Consider the following 18109-nt stretch of genomic DNA (forward strand, 5'->3'; position numbering starts at 1 on the left):
CCACCCAAGGTCACACAGGACATTGGAGGCAGTGAGGATAAAAGTCCACGCCCAGCTCCCAGGCTGGGCTGCCTTCCAGCCCGGGGCAAGCGGGGTCAGGGCATCCCCCAGTAGCAGCTCCAGTGCAATCTGAGTTACCAGAGCAAACAGAGAGTAAGGCTGAGCACCCCAGAGCCACATCCGAGTGAATGCCAGCAGGTGAAGCCAAGCAGGCAGTTGCCCCGAGGAGGGGAGGTTGGAACTGGCTTTAGGAATGAAGGCAGAATGGACTACAAGAGTTCCAAAGACTAGTATTTCTAGTTTTGAAATGAGTTACATAAGCCTCGTTGATACTGAGGACATTAATGATAAAATGAGGAAGTTCGAGTCTTGAAGTGACAGAACAGAGCTAAGGGCTTCACAATGGAAGAGAAGTCTGGCAAGGCTGAGCTGGGTCAAGGGCACTGCTGCTCTAACAGTATTTGTCTCTCGACCTTCTTCAGCCTGTAATTTTGACCCACTGACCCTGGATTTGGCCAAGGAGCCAAAAAGGTTCAAGACCAACGGACCAGCCTTTGGCAGCTGAAAGATCCTATTCTCAGCAGCAGATCCCCGGAATCAGACGCAAATGTTAGCCTGCTCTCTGCGAGGCAAAGTGCCGAAGCCGAAGCCAAAATACCAGCAGGAGTGCAGGCGCCTAGGCCTCAGCCAGGCAGGATGTGAAATGTCAGGCCATTAGGCTTGTATTTTTACTGCAGTGGTTACAGGACGGGGTTGATGTGGGACTGAAAACGCATGCTGACTTAGGGGAGTTCTTTGGGTTTTTTTTTTCCCAGTCTTAAATATCGACACCCACTCACCAGGTTCGGGAACGAGGAAACGCTACGGAAGATATTAAGGGTGAACCTGCATTTCCCCTGGCCTCCATTCCCTGGCTATCAACACGGGCAGAAAATGCCAGGTCAGTGCCAATCGGTGCCTGCCAACAGCAGAGAAGTTTATTTCATCTGGCTTCGGGGCAGAACTACAGTCACAACGACTAAGGTGGGAAGTTCCTCAAGTAACTGATACTGTGAGATTAGAAAGGCAGAGGGAAGGGCGCCTGGGTGGCTCAGAGGGTTAAGCGTCTGCCTTCCGCTCAGGTCATGATCTCAGGGTCCTGGGATCAAGCCCCGCATCGGGCTCCCTGCTCAGTGCAGAGCCTGCTTCTCCCTCTCCCTCTGCTTGTGCTCTTCTATTTCTCTTTCAAATAAATGAATGAAATCTTTAAAAAAAAAAAAAAAAAAGGCAGAGGGAAGCCATCAACGTGAGCCAGAAAGAGGTAAAATCTATTCTAATGATAAACCACGGGTGACACGTGTGTGAGATAGGTATTTGTATTTGCAGTGTATTCCTGAGGCCACCAAGTAAATGCATGGACCTCTACATTTTTGGTATGAAAATTCTGGTTTCAACTTATATTCTCCGTATTAGTTTACTCAAACACTGAAATCCAAGAATTCTCATAGCTAAGGCAGTTAAAACCAAAAGGATGTAGGTAGTGCCCCCACTAGTGAGAAATAGGACTCAAAAATGTCTTCTAATAATCATTGAAGAATTCAAATATGCTTTCGTGGCTGGGAGAGACACTTGAATGTTTCTGTGGCTCCCTCTACCCCAAGACCTCCCCCTGCAAACATACTCAGTTACAGAAAAAGCACCACCACAGAAGGGGTGAACCTGTAAATAACGCTGGTCCAAAGCTCCTACATTCATCAGGGATACCATTCCAGGGCCTGGGTGACTCAGTTGGTTCAACTTCTGACTTCAGTTCAGGTTATGATCTCGCGGACATGGCATCGAGTGATGAGCCCAGCGTGGGCCTTCTTACTCGGCGGGGAGTCTGTTTCTCCCTCCCTCTGCCCCTCCCCCATTCATGCTCTCTTTCTCTCAAATAAATAAAATCTTAAAAAAAAAAAAAATACCATTCCAGCAAGTCTTCAGAAGTGTAGCCTCATCCTGGTCAAAATCTCAGCAGACCCCTACGAATTCTGGAAGGCGGGGTATCAAGTTGTAAACTTCAACTACTAGTGCTCAAACATCATGGCCCTTGAGATCCAGGCTTTTTGCTTCTCTTCCTGGAATTCTCGGGCAATCTTCCCTTCACCCTGAGTTGCTCTTTTCCTCTTGCTAAGGAGCAAAACTGACCGTTTGAAGGGTATCATTTCAGGCAGCCAAGAACCTCCTTCTTCCTACTCACCTAAAAGAGGTATGCACATCCCATCAGTGAGACAGGGGCTTGGGGAAGCAAAGTGAAAAGTAAAATCACACACACACACACACACTTGATTCTACTCAAACTATAAGCTTTTATTGTATTTTACATAGCATTCCTCCAGGACGTGATGAATATGCAGTTGGCATCTTCTCATTTGTGAAATGAATAGCGCGCCTAAGGCCTCCTGCCGCGTGCCGGGCCCAGGCGAGCAGAGAAGAGCTCCAAGTGAAGCTGGAATGGGAGGCTGCCTGGGCTCAGGCAGTGTCCTCATTTCTGAGCTGTCACACTTACTGGATGGAGTGAGATGGGCTGCGACTGACACTTAGCTTGGAATTTCAGTTTCTAATTTTACGCTTCTGATTATAGGACAGTTTGATTGTTTTATAGTCTACATTAAGATCAAAAGGTTGCCCACTCACTGGGATTTGTTATTCACAATGCTGTATTTGAAATCAAACAGAGACAAAGCAGGCTTCAATATCACAGCTCAGGAAAAACTGGAAAGGAAAGGTGTTCTATTTCTGTGTCCTGAGCGGTTTTCCCCAGAACCTGTTCTAGCCCAGAGAACAAGGGCTTTGACTCTCAGATGCAAAGGTGGCGGGAGAGCCGGTCCCCAGCTGGAGGCCAGAGCTGAATTCTTTCTCCTCCTGCTCTGTGTACGCCTGCCCCCTTCCTTCCTGAGTGGGGACACCATTGGCACTGGATAGTTTAAAGGCTCACCAAAAGCCGGGCTTCCAGAAAGAGTTAAAAGTAAAACAACAAAATAAACAAGAGCTACTGACAGGGTTCAACTAAAGCGTGCTGTAGTCCACACCTTCCAGACTTTGGTAAGCTTCCCCACGTGTGTTCCAGCACCAGCGCGGTGACGAAGCGCCCTTGCCCAAAGATCATGACCCTAGATCAACAAAGGCTGGTAAGAAGTGAATTCTAAAGCTGTAAAAGAGCTGAGCTTGTGAAGCAGATTAAATAATGTGGCCCTCACTGGCATGCAGATCGGAGCAGGGAAATGAGACACAGTTATAAAGACATACCCTCAGAATGCATGGAGTTGATCATAGGCACAGCTCCTAAATATAACGATTTGCAATTTTCCTACAGGTAGTTTAAGAAACATGTCACTAGCAAGAAATGAGATGGTTTCAGTGGCAACAGTGTGACCTGTGGGCACGGAACCAACGTCCTCAAGAGAAAAGGTCCTTGTTTTTTCTGGATCCACAGGCACTGGGGAAAAGACTGCCCCCCACACAGAGGCAGGGGAAATCAGCACAGAGCAGCTCAAGAAGTTCGAGAGCTAGGAATTAAACTCTGGCAATTCAGAGAGGCTTTGACACTTGAAAGCAGTGTGAGGTGAGAATTCAGAGAGGTTTAAAATTCGGACCCCAGGATCTCTCACACTACACTGATCATAGACGTCTGCTCCAGAAGCTGTAACTCTACCTGCTGTAACAGCAGGCAGAGGAGTCCTTCAGAAGCGGTGGCAGGCTGAGGTAACACGGGTGAGGCCAGAGGCAAGCTCTCCCCATTCTAGATGTTGGCCGCAGCGTGAAAGAAGTGCCTGTGGGCTGGGCAGGAGCCCTACCAGCTTCCACTCAGTCCACAGAGGGCTTGGGAAAGGTCATCCACTTCAGCCCCCTGGGCATCTAGAGGGCAGACGCATGTGGCCACGAGGGAGGAAGAAGCTCTAGAAGCTGCCATGTTGAGCCTTGGATGGACGAGGTTTTTTATAGCGAGATCACTCCAAAACCAGCGTGGGGATGGGGATAACGAGCAAATTCTATGAGTTCATATATTAATGTCCTTCCAAATAAAAAAATGATTCTTTATTTTTACATTTCTAAAATCACAGAACTCCAGGCTGAATGTTATCTCACACACACACCCACACACAAAAAATCACTAATTTCTGGAGTCATCATATGGGAAAAATCTCCCATATCCCCTCTTCAAAATCTGGCCAAGTTATGCCTCAGGGAAATTTTCCAGTTCCGCCCCACACACCGACTTGGGATAAATAGAAACACTGAGGTCGTTTAGTTTTACCCACAGTTCCAAAGTGCTCTGACAGGATAACTCTCACCAGGTTAGAATACAGTTAGGAAGAATAAAGCTGCGTGTAGAATTCTGGGTGTGGCTAAAATGTGAATGTGTGCGCCTCCTGACCTGCGGGCTTTGTTCTCTTCTCCTTTCACTTGTTTTGTTTTGTTGCTTCCTACCGGGATTGCAACAAAAATATACCTTCTATTCAGAATCCCACTGGAGAGTAAGTGGTTCAGATGAGTAGTCCTTTTACATATTAAGTTACTGGGCCTACAACTGAGAAATCTGAACTCTGGAGATACAACTCAAAGTAAATATTGTCTCAAGGTAAATAAACTAATTACTTGGCTGGCTGGTGAAATGCTTCCTTCAAGGATCATAACCCTAGCACGGGACGTTTGCTTTCTGCAAGTGCATCCCAAGACAAAAATCAGGTAGCCTGACATCCTCAAAATCATTCAGATCATGCCTTCCTATTTCTCCCCTCAGCGCTGAGCAACAGCTCCAGAGCCTGGAAGTCGTCACGTATGTGGCTTGGGACTCGGCACTCAGGTAAACACTGCCGCGTGCCCAACCATGACTAACACGGACTACTTCTCTAAGCACGATGGTAACTAGCAGGGGAGGCCCTTGCTCAGGGAAAGGACGCGGAAGGTGGAAGCCAGGACAAGGGGAGAGCTGAGGACAACGCTGCTAACAGACTCACACGACACCATGGGACGGGAATACTGAAGCCAGCAATCTTCTGAAAATACCACTATTACCATCAAAACCCGTAAGCTTTCTTGTTCTACTCAGGAAATCGGGGCCAAGGGCAACGTTCGCATACATTGCTCACTGATACATTCTTCTTAACAGAAGTGAAGCTATTTTAAGAATATGAAAAAGCTTCTCAAGACATCTGTTCTCAGGGACAGACCACAGTAACAAATACTTCTCAGAGCTGGTCTGTTCTAAAGTCTATCCCAAGAACAAGGGCAGCCAACTATCATGAGGTACCAAGACATGTTTCAGCAAAAATATTTTCACTTTCCTAAAGTTATATGCTGTTTTTCAAGTCCAAATATATTATAAATATCTGATCCTTTTCCGTCGGCAAAAAAGGGAACACTTTTTTTGTTTTTTAAACTCCAACGCTGGTAATATTTGTGTAGAATGAAGGTAGAATTTTAGTTGTTTTTTTTTATAACTCCAAACACAGATGAAATCAAACCGTCTGCAATTGTCCCGAAATTCACATCTTTCAAAGGTCCTTTCCTCCATTCACATGAATTCATCTGAATCATTGCCGTCCTGTAGGAAACAAAAAAGTGAAACTGTAAAAGCCTTTAAAATAACTCAAATTTTTAAAAATGTACACAATTAGTCTTAAGTAACAAGCTTCCTGATGCGTAACTGCAAAGTTCAGAAAGTGAAAGTAAAAAGTAACATCATTAAATTCACTCACCACTTCTCTATCTTAAAGTAGGAGCTGTTTAGACTAGCTAGGTTTCTATGGCGTCATTATATGGCCTGAATCACACAGCAACAAATGACCAACAGTTTCCAAATTATGAAGTAAAGGCCCACCTGCCCTAGGACAGGATGTAACAAGTGTGACGAAAACAAAATGTGATCACTCCAACAAATACAGCAAAATATGAATCCAAACAGATCCTGCCTCAAATCCTTATGCCAAGGATGCTGCCAATAGGCAATTAGGCAAACACATTTTTGGCGTAGATTCCATTATTTTTAGCCTCAAGGTTGTCACAAGATGGATTTTTTTTTTTTTTAATAGGAAAAGTGATTAGGAAGCCATAGGCTAGGTACCAAGTTCAGTGGCCTGCCAAGTTTTTGATTAAAAAACCTTATATAATGGTATACAGTAGAAAGGCCCTGATTTTATTGTGTGGCTTATATACACGTCCTAAAGACCAAGGACAAAAGTAGAGCCCCAGACTCCTTTTTGATCTATTGCATACCCTGAGAAAACGGCCTTGGATGCCAACATTCGCTAAGTGTCTAAGTTTGGGACATCAGCTTGAAAACGTCACAACCTGAACATAGCACTTGCTGTAGCTTCTCTTTCCCATGGCCTGATACCAAAGCTGAGAGAGAAGGAGAGGGCTCAGGCTTCCAGGTATATATGCTCTGCTCTTCCTTAATAGCTCTTATTAAAGATGGGCCAGGAAACAGGAGATCCCAGCAGGAAACGCTGGTTTCTGAGGTCTGCTTTGATCGCCAGTTTCTTTCAGTAGTTCTCTGTGCTTTTCATCAAGGAGCACAGCGAACCGAGGCCACGGCAAAAATGCCTTAGATAATTGTATGAAGAGCAAGCTCATGTTGGTATTCTATGCACAAACCAGAACTGTGACTGCCTTAGAGTCCTACACTGAAATCATAGCATCAGAGATGTTCAAAGTCACCATCTATCTTGGAAGGTCAGTATTAGAACCTGAACACTGAGGTGGAAAAATGCTCTAAGACAATTTGGATTGGTGACAATGAAAGTGTGTCACTCCCGATAAAGGCTGTGAGTCAGATTTGCAGAGTGTCTGTCCCATGTGTCTGCGGATCTGTATTTGGGGATTACAGCAACTTTTAAATAGATATCCGAGACCCAAGACTTTATCTGGACAATTTTAATTTTTTTGAGAGAGAAAGAGAGAGTGTGTATGAAGTGGGGCAGGGGGTGGGGAGGGGCAAAGGGAGAGGGGGAGAGAGAATCCTAAGCAGGCTCCAGCGCAGAGCCCAACGTGGGCTTCGATCCCAACACCCTGAGATCATGACAGGAGCCAAAATCAAGAGTCGGACGCTAGAATGACTGAACAATCCAGGTGCCCCTATTTGGCCAATTTTTATATTTAAGATTCCCTTTAAGAGTCAATATGTTTTTCAATATAGCAAAATAGGTTTCTTGTCATCTACCTATAAAGTGATAAACAAAATCGAATTGAAAGGAACTGTTTACTGATAACAAATTAAAAGATTAGGAAGAAATTACAGATTGAAGAGGATTATTCTAAATAGGAGAGCAAGAGCTCAAAATTAAAACCAACTTCAGAGTGGAAGACTAATATTTTTCCTGATGAATTTATATAAGCCACATGAAAACTCAAGTCCTATCATATATAAACGCAGCTTTAACTGAAGATCAACTGATCATGCAGCCAAACTGGATCATAAAAGGTCTGTACCCCCATAAGAGAAGAGGGTTACAAGGAGAATGAAAACCTATTCTTTGGCAGTATGGGGGGGAAAGCTGTAAGAGTCCTTCCACTGCAAGACAGAGTAAAAACTCCCAGTGCAAAACTTCCCTGGAAACATGAATCTGATTGAAACCTGGAGCTCAGGGACAGGGGAGCAAACAACAGACAGAGAGGAACGGCAGAAGAGTTAGGAGTCCTTTGGTCTATAAATCTGACTTGCTAATCCTGGAGCGTATGTATGTATGTATGTATGCATGTATGTATTTATTTGACAGAGAGAGACACAGCGAAGAGAGGGACCACAAGCAGGTGGAGTGGGGAGGGAGAAGCAGGCTAATTCTGGAGTTTGTTATTTATTTATTTGTTTGTTTGTTTGACAGAGAGAGACACAGCGAGAGAGGGACCACAAGCAGGCGGAGTGGGGGAGGGAGAAGCAGGCTTCCCGCTGAGCAGGGAGCCCGATGCGGGGCTCGATCCCAGGACCCTGAGATCATGACCCGAGCTGAAGGCAGACGCCTAACAACTGAGCCACCCAGGCGCCCCGCGAATCCTGGAGCTTTCAACATCTGTCGCTACTCAGATCATGTCTGTATATTTGTATGTGTGTGTGTGTGTGTGTATTAATTCCAGAAGAATGTCCAAAATTTAATAATCCACAATGATGGAAATGAAAATGCCTAAGATTAACATAATCCAGGTGCCCAATTTCTGCTGGAAAGTAGCCTCTAAATCACAGAAGATTTTTAAGCAACAATAACCACAACAAAGACATTACACTGAGGGTATGTTAAAGACTTCTGTTTAACTGTTAAGCTGTTTTAAGAGTTCCAAGAAATCTAATAGTAGTTTCCAGAAGGGATTAAATACATATCACCATTAATACTGAAACTCTGTGGGAAAAGAGCAGTTAAGGGCTGTATCGACAAGAAATTAACAATGACCATTTATATTCAGAGACTGAGGAACAACTTTCACATATATGCCCTTGTTTAAATTCTAGTGCAGACCCAGGAAGAAATTAAGTCTCCCTTCCACTGCTGATGAATATTCCTTCAGAGAGGTTAAATAACTTTATTAGGCTTATCCATGTAGTAAATGATAGCTTAGGGCTCTAACCTTCAAATTCAAGGTGTATTTAATTACATAATGCTACTCTTGAATTTTTCAGGAATAAATTACAAAGCTACATCTCTGACTCACAAAGGAGCCTCATAAATTTAGTTCTTCACAGAGACAGAAATAAGAATATTGTCCTTACTCATTTTTAGAAGGACTTTAAGATTTGAACAAGGTATAAAATCCTACTAAAAACCCCCACTGATGAACTAAATATGGGGTTTGACTAGATGACCTTTAAGGGATCTTAAATTTTGTTAATTATTTCTAAGCATCTAAGGCAGTAGTGTGTAATATTATTTTCTTTGATGGTGGAAATGTTCTATTTCTGCACTGTCCAATATGACCACTAGCCACATGTGGCTAGTATGACTGAGCAGAGTTTTTAAAGTAAACTAAATTTTAATTAAATTTAAATGGTCACATGTAATTAGTGCCTAGTATCCTGAACAACAAGATCTAAAGCATACATAGTTGCCCCCTGAACAACACGGGTTTGAACCACACGGGTCTACTTCTACACAGACCCTTTTTCAATAAATATAGTTCGGGACTGTAAAAGTATTTTCTTCTCCCTATGACTTTATGGTCTTTTCTCTAGCTTACTTTATTGTGTGAATATGGTACATAATACATACGACATACAAAATATGTGTCAATCGACTGTTTATATTATGGGTAAGGCTTCTGGTCAACAGTAGGCTACCAGTAGTTAAGTTCTGGGGGAGTCAAAAGTTATATGGAGATTTTTCAACTGTGTAGGGGATTTGGCACCCCTAACCCCCTTACTGTTCAAGGGCCAACTGTATTTGTAAGCTATACTATAAAATATGCAACATAGCAAATATAACCACTCAGTTTCGATTTTCTGCAGCCTGTTACATAATAGCTAAATTGGGCTATCTCCATATCTTCCCATAAATTTTGGGAAGAGAGTACTCATGGACAGTAAGTCCCTGACATAGTTCCAATAAAATAATTAGATGCTGATACTAAGAAAATTCTTTCAGTACTATAATCTGGATCTTCATTTCTCTTATCTGAGGTCCTGAGGAACATGAAATCAACCAATGTGTCACTTAGGCTGCAGGTAAGATCTTGGGGTTAATACTTCCATTTTGTTTTTTAATTGAAGGTGAGAATTTTGTTTTCAGTTGTAATATAGGATCTACAGTAACATTAATGTAGAATATTAATAAGGGCCCTTCTGCATGCCGCAACTAGGAAAGAGCAAATGAGGAGCAAGAATGTTCTGTTAACAGACCTGCACATCATAACAGAGCCCGATGATTTCTTTCCGTGAGGTGACCTACTTAAAAACACATTGCCCCTCTTTCCCTCTTGGCCCAGGGAAAGAGGGGCAATGCCCAATAGAATGCACTTGAGCGTATGATGGTTGCCAAATCATGTCAAGCCATCAGCAACATGTGAATCAGTACTGGCTAGTCACTCGATTATTAAAAACTCTTAATTATTTTAAGGTACAACATTAAAACAAATAACTTGAACATACCTGATTTGAAGACATATTCTCAACTTTCATTAGTGATGAATAGCTCCTAGAAGGAAACACATTTAAAATAAGGTTATCCAGGGGCGCCTAGTTGGCTCAGTCGGTTAAGTGTCCAACTCTTGATTTTGGGTCAGGTCATGATCTCAGGGTGGTGAGATCGAGCCCCACGGTAGGCTCCGCATTGGATGTGGAGCCTGCTTAAGTCCCCCCTTCTCTAAAAATAAACAAAATAAGGCTATCCAGCCAGCGAGTATTTCATGAACATTTACCATGTACCCAGCAGGGTCTTTTGGAGGAAAATATGATCCCTGCCCTCAAGGAGATTGCAACAAATACCTCTGAACAGTAAATAAGATGTGCACAGCACTTTACAGTTTAGAAAGTGCTTGCTCATACTCATTTCATGTCACTTCCACACTGTGAGGTAGGTGGCGTTATTCAGATCAGGAAACCCATCTATGGCCAAGAGCAAACAGGACTCCTTGCTGGGGGCGGACTGCCCGGACTGCAGAGGCTACAGGAACTCACGAGGAGATGCACCAGCACAGAGGCAGATCCAGAGAATGGTAGGAGCAACGGCAAAGAGATGGTATCTATAATGACATCTCAAGTCCATTCAAGTGGAGTCCGAAGGCAAAGGAGCGGGAAATTAGGCTGGATGTGTGGGGCCCGATTATGTTGTCCTAACTGTGTGAGCTAACACAACGTGATCGGCAAGAAGCCACAATATAAGACGGGAGCAGAGGAGAGACATATGAGATTCAACAAGTATTATTAAATATCTGTGAGGTGTGAAGCCCTGTGCTAAGCCTGGGTGGAGGATGAGATGGGAAGAAAACAGAACATGATGAACAAAACAAAGCCTAGCCCCAAAGAGCTTACCAGGAGAGGATATAAGACCTACTCAGCCATAAGTCTGCAAAAAGTTCAATTAAAAATACACAAAGAGACAAAGGAAAGTGAGACCATAGAATACCAGTGTTTAATCTGTAGCAGACAGAAGAGAGGGAGAAGGGAAATTAAGGCAAGGAGATGAGTTAATAGTAACAGTATTTACATTTACCATTTACCAAGTATCCTTTATTTGCTAGGACCTGTGTTCTATGCTTCATAAATTACCGCTAATCCCCCAACCACTTTATAAGGCAAGGGAGAGTCTCATGCCTACTCAAGACACAGGAGGCAGAGCAGGGGACGTTAAGGAAGTCGTGCAAGCTCTCCCAGCTAACTAGTGGAGAAGCGAGCCTCTGAATCCGTCCGCATCAGATTCCTGAGCTCACACTCCTGCCATCATGCTCCATCCAGTCTGCTGCAATGTTCCCCCACTGAGGGCATGAATCCAGGCTGTTAACAGCTGTCCTGGTAAGAAGGGATAAATCTGAGAGGAATCAACGATGACATCAAGGTTTCTATCTTGGGTGATTTGAAGAAAATAATGCTACAGTTGAGAGAAATGGGCAAATGCTGCAAGGAAGGTGTGCTCGGCGTGCGGCATGTTGCATGTGAAGGAATGGTGAGGCATCCAAGTAGAGAATACGAACTATAGAAACGGAAAACTGAGAACGAGAGGGAAGGAGAACAGTCCCAGTTTGAGACAACCATCTGGGAGACATTTGGAGAGAGAGATTAGGCGAAGCTTGTCGGAGGAAGTGGTTATCTCTAAGAAATACACAGGTAAGATGGAGAAGCTGCAAGAGCAGAAAGAGAGAGGCATGCTGAGCACAAAGTGGGTAGAGCAGGGAATCTCAATCCTGGCTGCATTTCAAAATCGCCTAATGAAGACGGGCATGCCCGAGCCACATTCAAGAACCACTGGGTCTGAAAGCCCACTTCGATGAAAGCAACACACAGTTACCCTTTGTTAGGCCATGCCTGTCCTCTGAGCTCTGTCCCATTCATCCATCTGCCTATCTGACATTTTTTTGGATACCTCAAGGTATTGTCAGATTCATATGTCCCTTCGCTACTTATGGTCCCACACCAGTTTGGTTCTTTCCCGGTATCCCCTGGGCCCAGAGAACGGCACCGCCATCCATTTCACCTCACACACCAGACACCTAGCAGTCACTCTTTTGCCCTGCCTGTCCCCTCCATTCGATCCAGCTTCAAATCTTGTCATTTTACCTACAAAATCACTTCTCCCTGGTCCACTTCTCTCTACCCCTCCACAACACTCCCATATTCCAAGCTACCATCACCTGTCTTATGGACAACTAATAGTTTTCTAACTGGCCTAGCCACCCCCCACCAGGTTCCTCTTCCATTCAGGTCAGCAAAGTGAGCTTTCTCAAGCACACACCTTATCATACAATCCCCTGCTTAAAAGTCTTTGATGATCTCACAAAAGTCTGATGAAGGATGAAGACAAACATGACACCAACAGGCCCCGTGTGCTCGGGCACTTTGATCCATGCATCCCCTCACTCCTGGGTTCCATACATTTGGGCCTGCCTTTCTAGTCCTGGGTTCTGCCTTGCTGCCTCCCACACAGAGTCTTTCTTTGCACACCCAGTTCCCTCTGCTTAGAGTCCTCTTGCCACCCACCCCCCTTTTAACCAGCAAACATAGTTCTGATCTTAGCTCAAGCATCACTGTCTCAGAGAAGCCAATCTGTTATTTATACATCCGCAATATATTAACCAATCTTACTCACTGCATATGCAAAGCACCGGATCACACATAAAGGGATGCAAAGATGCATGTAAGTGCCTCTTTGAAGGAGTCTGCCACTAAAACGGAGAGCTACGGCATACAGAGCATTAGTTATAGAAGGCGGCAGTGTTCGTGTGTGAGGGAGAAACAAAAGAAGGTCCAATTAAAGCAGTCATTTCTACATTGGACTATATCATCTTTTTAATCATTGGTCTTTTACCTTTTCTACATGTTGCCACTAAACTCCTCCTACAGGTCTACTTCTTCCTAACATCCTAGGACACCTATGATGGCTCCTTATCACTTACAACCTGAAATTCTGTACTACGCAAAACCTTTTAAAATCCCTCTCCGATGTGCCTCATCTTTTATTCTTTTATTTGCCTATATATGACCTTGACTCTGGCCTTGCCAACCCGTTCCTTTCTTGCCTTACAGGCAGTACGGTGCGGACCTCAGGACTCCAGACTTGAGTTAGAATCCCTGCTTTGCCCCTTACCAGCTATAACTTTCCACACATTAACCATCTTTTTTTTTTTTTTTTAAGATTTTATTTATTTATTTGACAGAGAGAGACACAGCGAGAAAGGGAACACAAGCAGGGGAGTGGGAGAGGGAGAAGCAGGCTCCCCGCCGAGCAGGGAGCCCGATGCGGGGCTCGATCCCAGGACCCTGGGATCATGACCTGAGCCGAAGGCAGACGCTTAACGACTGAGCCACCCAGGCGCCCCCCCCCCCACATTAACCATCTTGCTAAAGTCATCTTTGTCCCCAAATCCAGCTCAGGTTACTTGTCCAAACTGATGATCCATTCACCTGTGACTTGCCATTTTACCTGGGCCTTGTACTTGTCTGATTTCAATCACCCGAGCCTTGGTTTCAAATTTCGACCTCCCAGACTCCCAATTTTTAAATATCTCTATCTCAGGTAGCCACAGTCCCTACCTTTTTCTTTTCTGATCTGTTACTCACTTATCCTCTATTAACTACCTTTTTCTATTGTTTCTTCTGGTTTTAATATCCACATGGTGGAGCTTGATTTTGATGTTGATGTTTGTTATAATACCACAAAGCCCAAATAAGTGAATACAAGACTGAAACAGAGCAGGTGCGCTTTCATTTGGATGCAACCATGCATTCCACTACAGAGATGAAACGACGCAGCCAGGACCCACTGAAGGGAGCCAGGGATGCTCTTCCCTAGCACCTGCCAATAAATGATGGTGTCCACTGGGAGACTCACCGGTAACCTGTCTAAAGGATTTCTCCAAATGCCTGCTCTCTCAAACCAAACGTAGACTGAGTAGAAGCTGTTCTGCTTCTCACTCTCAAGATCACGTCTAAGACAGCGACTACTCTAAAAACCTGTGTTGAATCTCTGCTATTACCTCATCTTAATGTATGGCTTGCAGTGTAGCAGTCAGAGAGAGGAAGGAACGTGTGAGGAGGCTTCTTCCCTACACTCCAAACCCCATGAGCTCCTAGGCTCACAGGGCATGTGTCTAAGGAGCTAACGCGTAAGATGGGTAAGTGAGAATATGCAAAGTCTAAGGAAGGGGAAATTTCTCCCAATGGTTTAGATGAAGAAAATAAATGGTGAACAGATGGTATTACTATACTGCCCTCTCAACAACCCAAATATTTCTAAAACCTGTCTAAGAGGATGTTCTTTACGTAGACCTATTTACATTATCAGATCATCACAGTTTCTGCATGCTGAGGTCAAGGAGTAAAGGCTCATCGGCAAGAGCAAGACGGAGTTCTGTCTCCAGGGGCTATCATTCCTCGCCTCGGAGCAGAAGTCGTGCCTTCCACAGGGTGGGCTGGGCTTTGTTCACCGCTGAGCTGAGGGCCGACAGAGGATCCTGACTGGAGCTCGGAGAACTTGGAGCTGTATAATGGTAATTCCATCCATTTCTTCTCCCAGTAGACATTAGAAATGAGAGGCTTATTGCCATTCTTGTTCAACAAGTTGAGAAGAGAAAGGGGACAAGAATCTAAATAATGGTTTTAGAATTGGAGGGAAGTTGGATATCTCCAGATACGAGGCTGTTGAGTATTTCTTTGCTGAAATCATCTGGAAGCATTGGGGTTAACTTCCGGGATAAGAATATCTCTTGGTTTCTCTGCAGAATCCCCTTCAGACCCAAAAGTCGGTTTCTTAGGCATTCGCAGCAACTAATAGTGGACATCCCCTACCAGATGGTCCAAATAAAAGAACCAGCTGCTGGTGAAAGCTAATGAAATTGTCATTGTCAGAAAACCAAGTGAAAGACTTGAGAATGAGAAGATTCTGTAGGCCCAGCATTTGATCTCTTGGGTGGAAGAGTCAAAGACAGAAACTAAGGTGATGTATAGAGCACTACCAAGGTATAAAAACAGATTTTAAAACGGGTCAGAAGCTTAGAGCTTGTGGCTGGAACTTCACAGAAGCTGCAGGAGCCGGCACGCAAGCCGGCAGGTCCCTGGTCTGTTGCTGCGTGGCTTCCCCGCGCTGCAGCCTTGCCTCTCACCCTCCTAGCTTCAGCAGCTTGGGAAAGCAAATCATTGCCGTGGCACAGGTTTCACAGAAATGAACGCATCAGCTGTTTCTGGTTTTCTGAGAGCCATGATCATTTATTAAAAAGAAAGCATCAGGGAAAAACTGTGTAGAAAAACATGAACTAGAAAAGTGATTTTCCCATTTATTCCACTTACATTTTCCTTTTGGTATTTATGGGCCAGAGTGATATAGGACAAAAATTTGTGTCTGAGAAAACAAATGGAAAAATTACAAGTGACGAGGGACAGCTTAGAAAATGGGACTGATCAGATAAATTTGCTTTTGAGGCAAAAATTTCACTCAATAACAATGAGAATTTTTTTCCCCCCTCAACTTATTTAAATATTTTATGTGTTGTTGATACTATAAAAGAAAATCTGGGAGATAAGCACATTGTGTTTTAGTTTAAACTAATAAAATCAAATATAAAAAATCCCCTAAATTTTACTAGTACACAGCTTGATTTGAAGCAAAAATGAAATGCATTTTAAGATAAATTCCCATATCTATAAATTACTTGATTCATATGGAATAAATTTTACTTTAACGCTGAATAGACTGAACAGAGGCAGAAAAGAGTGGTAACTATAGCGTGTTGTGAGCTTGAGAATCAGACAAGACTAGCTCTGTGACTTTGGGCAAGTTACTTAACTGCTTGTCAGGCTGTTTCCTCTTCTAGAAAATGCAGGTAATAACAGTATTTGCCTCATATTGGCTATTGTTAGGATCAAATGAAATAATGGAGCTAAATATAGTACAGGGTTTGGCAGATGACAAGTGCCCAAAAACGTTAGCTATTCTTTCTTGTTAAGTTTTTAAGTAAATTAAGTGATATTATATTCCTAACATATTATGTTTCTGAACAAAATTGTTAGATCTGTAGAAGGCACGAGAAGGTATGTTTTCACTCTTTTCCCCACTCCACACGAAAAACAAAAATGAATAAGCTACTCTCAATCCTACATTGCTCAAAATTCCACACATTTTACTGCGCTGATCGAGCTGATAATTTTTCTTTCACTCACAACACAAAGCAGACTCACACTAGGTCAAACCAAATCTGGGCATTCGTTTGTTTCGTGTCAGCAGATTATAACTCAGGATAACACTTCCGGAGCTCTCCATCTGAATATATTTTAAATGCAGCCACTTATCCCGTTTCAGCAGAACCCCCAAAGGAGCACGTGCATGCGGATAACTAAGAAATACCAGTACTTGATCATTATACCTACGTTCTGACCCAACAACCTTTCTAATCACCCAGTGTATTCCAAGGAAACCAAGTCAGGACATGGCAAGACAGCTCATTTTGATCCTGTGCCACTCCCAAAGGCACGGCAATGCCTTTTCTTCCCCCCCTTCTTTTTGGTATGCTTAACACAAATGATATCTACGGAGAACTGTGGGAAAATCTAGAAATCCTGTAAGTAGAAGTTGCAGGATTAAATTCCCTCTTTGACAAAGAAAACCCAGGAGTCTCTTTAGGTATAAACTATACATCTACTACAGATTCAGTGTGCTGGGCAGACTAATGATCCCAACCATAGATGTCCACATCCCAATCCCCAGAACCTGCAAATATGTCACCTCATCTGGCACAAGGGGCTTTGCAGATGTGGTTGGGTTAAGGATCTTAGATGGAGAGGTTATGGATTGTCTGGGTGGGCCCAATGTCACTGCACTGGTCCTCAACAGTACAGAAGGCTGTGGTCAGAGATGGGGCTGCGACTCTGGAGGGAGGGTCTCAGAGATGCCATGTGGCCAGCTCTGAAGATGGAGGAAGGGGCCACAAGCCAAGGAATGTGGGTGGCCTCTAGGAGCTGGAAAAGGAAACGGATTCTCCCCTAGAGCTCCAGAAAGGAACACAGCCCAGCTGACACCTTGATATTAGCCCACTGAGAACCCGCTGGACTTCCAACATATGAATGGATGGAACTGTAAGGTAAGAAATCTATGTTGTTTGAAAGCCACTAAATCTGTGATAATTTGTTACAGGAGCCACAGAAAACTCAGTCTGGATTCTCATACACTAGAAATTCAGGACTCAAGTTGTATTTTAACTACTACTCATCATTTTACTTATTTTTATTTGTTTATTTTTTAAAGATTTTATATCTTATTTTATTAAGTAGGCTCCACACCCAACATGGGGATTGAACTCACAACCCCAAGATCGAGTCACATGCTCTACTGACTGAGCCAGCTAGGCACCCTCTACTATTTATCATTTTAAAGTGTAGTGCTTTGGGGTAGGCCTCATTACATTAATCACTTCTAACTTACGAAAAAATTTTTTTCTTTTAAACAACAAATTTTAAGAATTACTAGCATTGGGGCACCTGGGTTAAGTGTTTGCCTTCGGCACAGGTCATAGATCCCAGGGTCCAGTGATTGAGCCCTACATCAGGTTCCCTGCTCAGCTGGGGGTCTGCTTCTCCCTCTCCCCTCTGCCTCTCAACTCCCCCTACACCCCCCATCCCTGCTCATGCTCTCGCTCTCAAATAAACAAATAAAATCTTAAAAAAAAAAAAAAAAAAATTACTAGCATAGGCCTTCAGAGCCAAGACCACCTTATTCAAGTACCACAGCAAGTCAATGTTAAATCCTTAATATAACATCTTGTCTTTTCCTGAAGATGTTTACAAACCGAACTCTAAAGATGACGGTTTATCTAAGAATAAAATTAGCTCTTTTATTTCACACACACTCATATCCCGTCCCTATAAAAGGGCGTCATTTGACCAACGCCTCAGCATAACTGCCTTTTCCTAGACCGTCTCAGGCCCCAAGTCTGTTCTCTGTCCTGCCCTCCACCAGTATAT

At 43.6% G+C, this 18109-nt stretch overlaps 1 protein-coding gene across 4 annotated transcripts in view; it reads right to left on the minus strand.

The window, feature by feature from the left end:
• Window positions 1–2303: 2303 nt before the first annotated feature.
• CCDC25 (coiled-coil domain containing 25) overlaps window positions 2304–18109 on the minus strand; it is a 40851-nt gene continuing 25045 nt past the window's right edge. For all 4 annotated transcript variants that reach the window (XM_035022612.1, XM_035022613.1, XM_035022615.1 and 1 more), the window contains 2 exons: window positions 10094–10139; window positions 2304–5566 (listed from right to left, as the gene is read on the minus strand). In XM_035022612.1, coding sequence (XP_034878503.1) covers window positions 5537–5566; window positions 10094–10139 — 76 coding nt within the window. In that variant the 3' untranslated portion in view covers window positions 2304–5536. The remainder of the gene's footprint in view (window positions 5567–10093; window positions 10140–18109) is intronic.

The sequence above is a fragment of the Mirounga leonina genome, unplaced genomic scaffold (assembly GCF_011800145.1).
Source record: "Mirounga leonina isolate KUSES-001 unplaced genomic scaffold, KU_Mleo_1.0 Mir_176, whole genome shotgun sequence".
NCBI lineage: Eukaryota > Metazoa > Chordata > Mammalia > Carnivora > Phocidae > Mirounga > Mirounga leonina.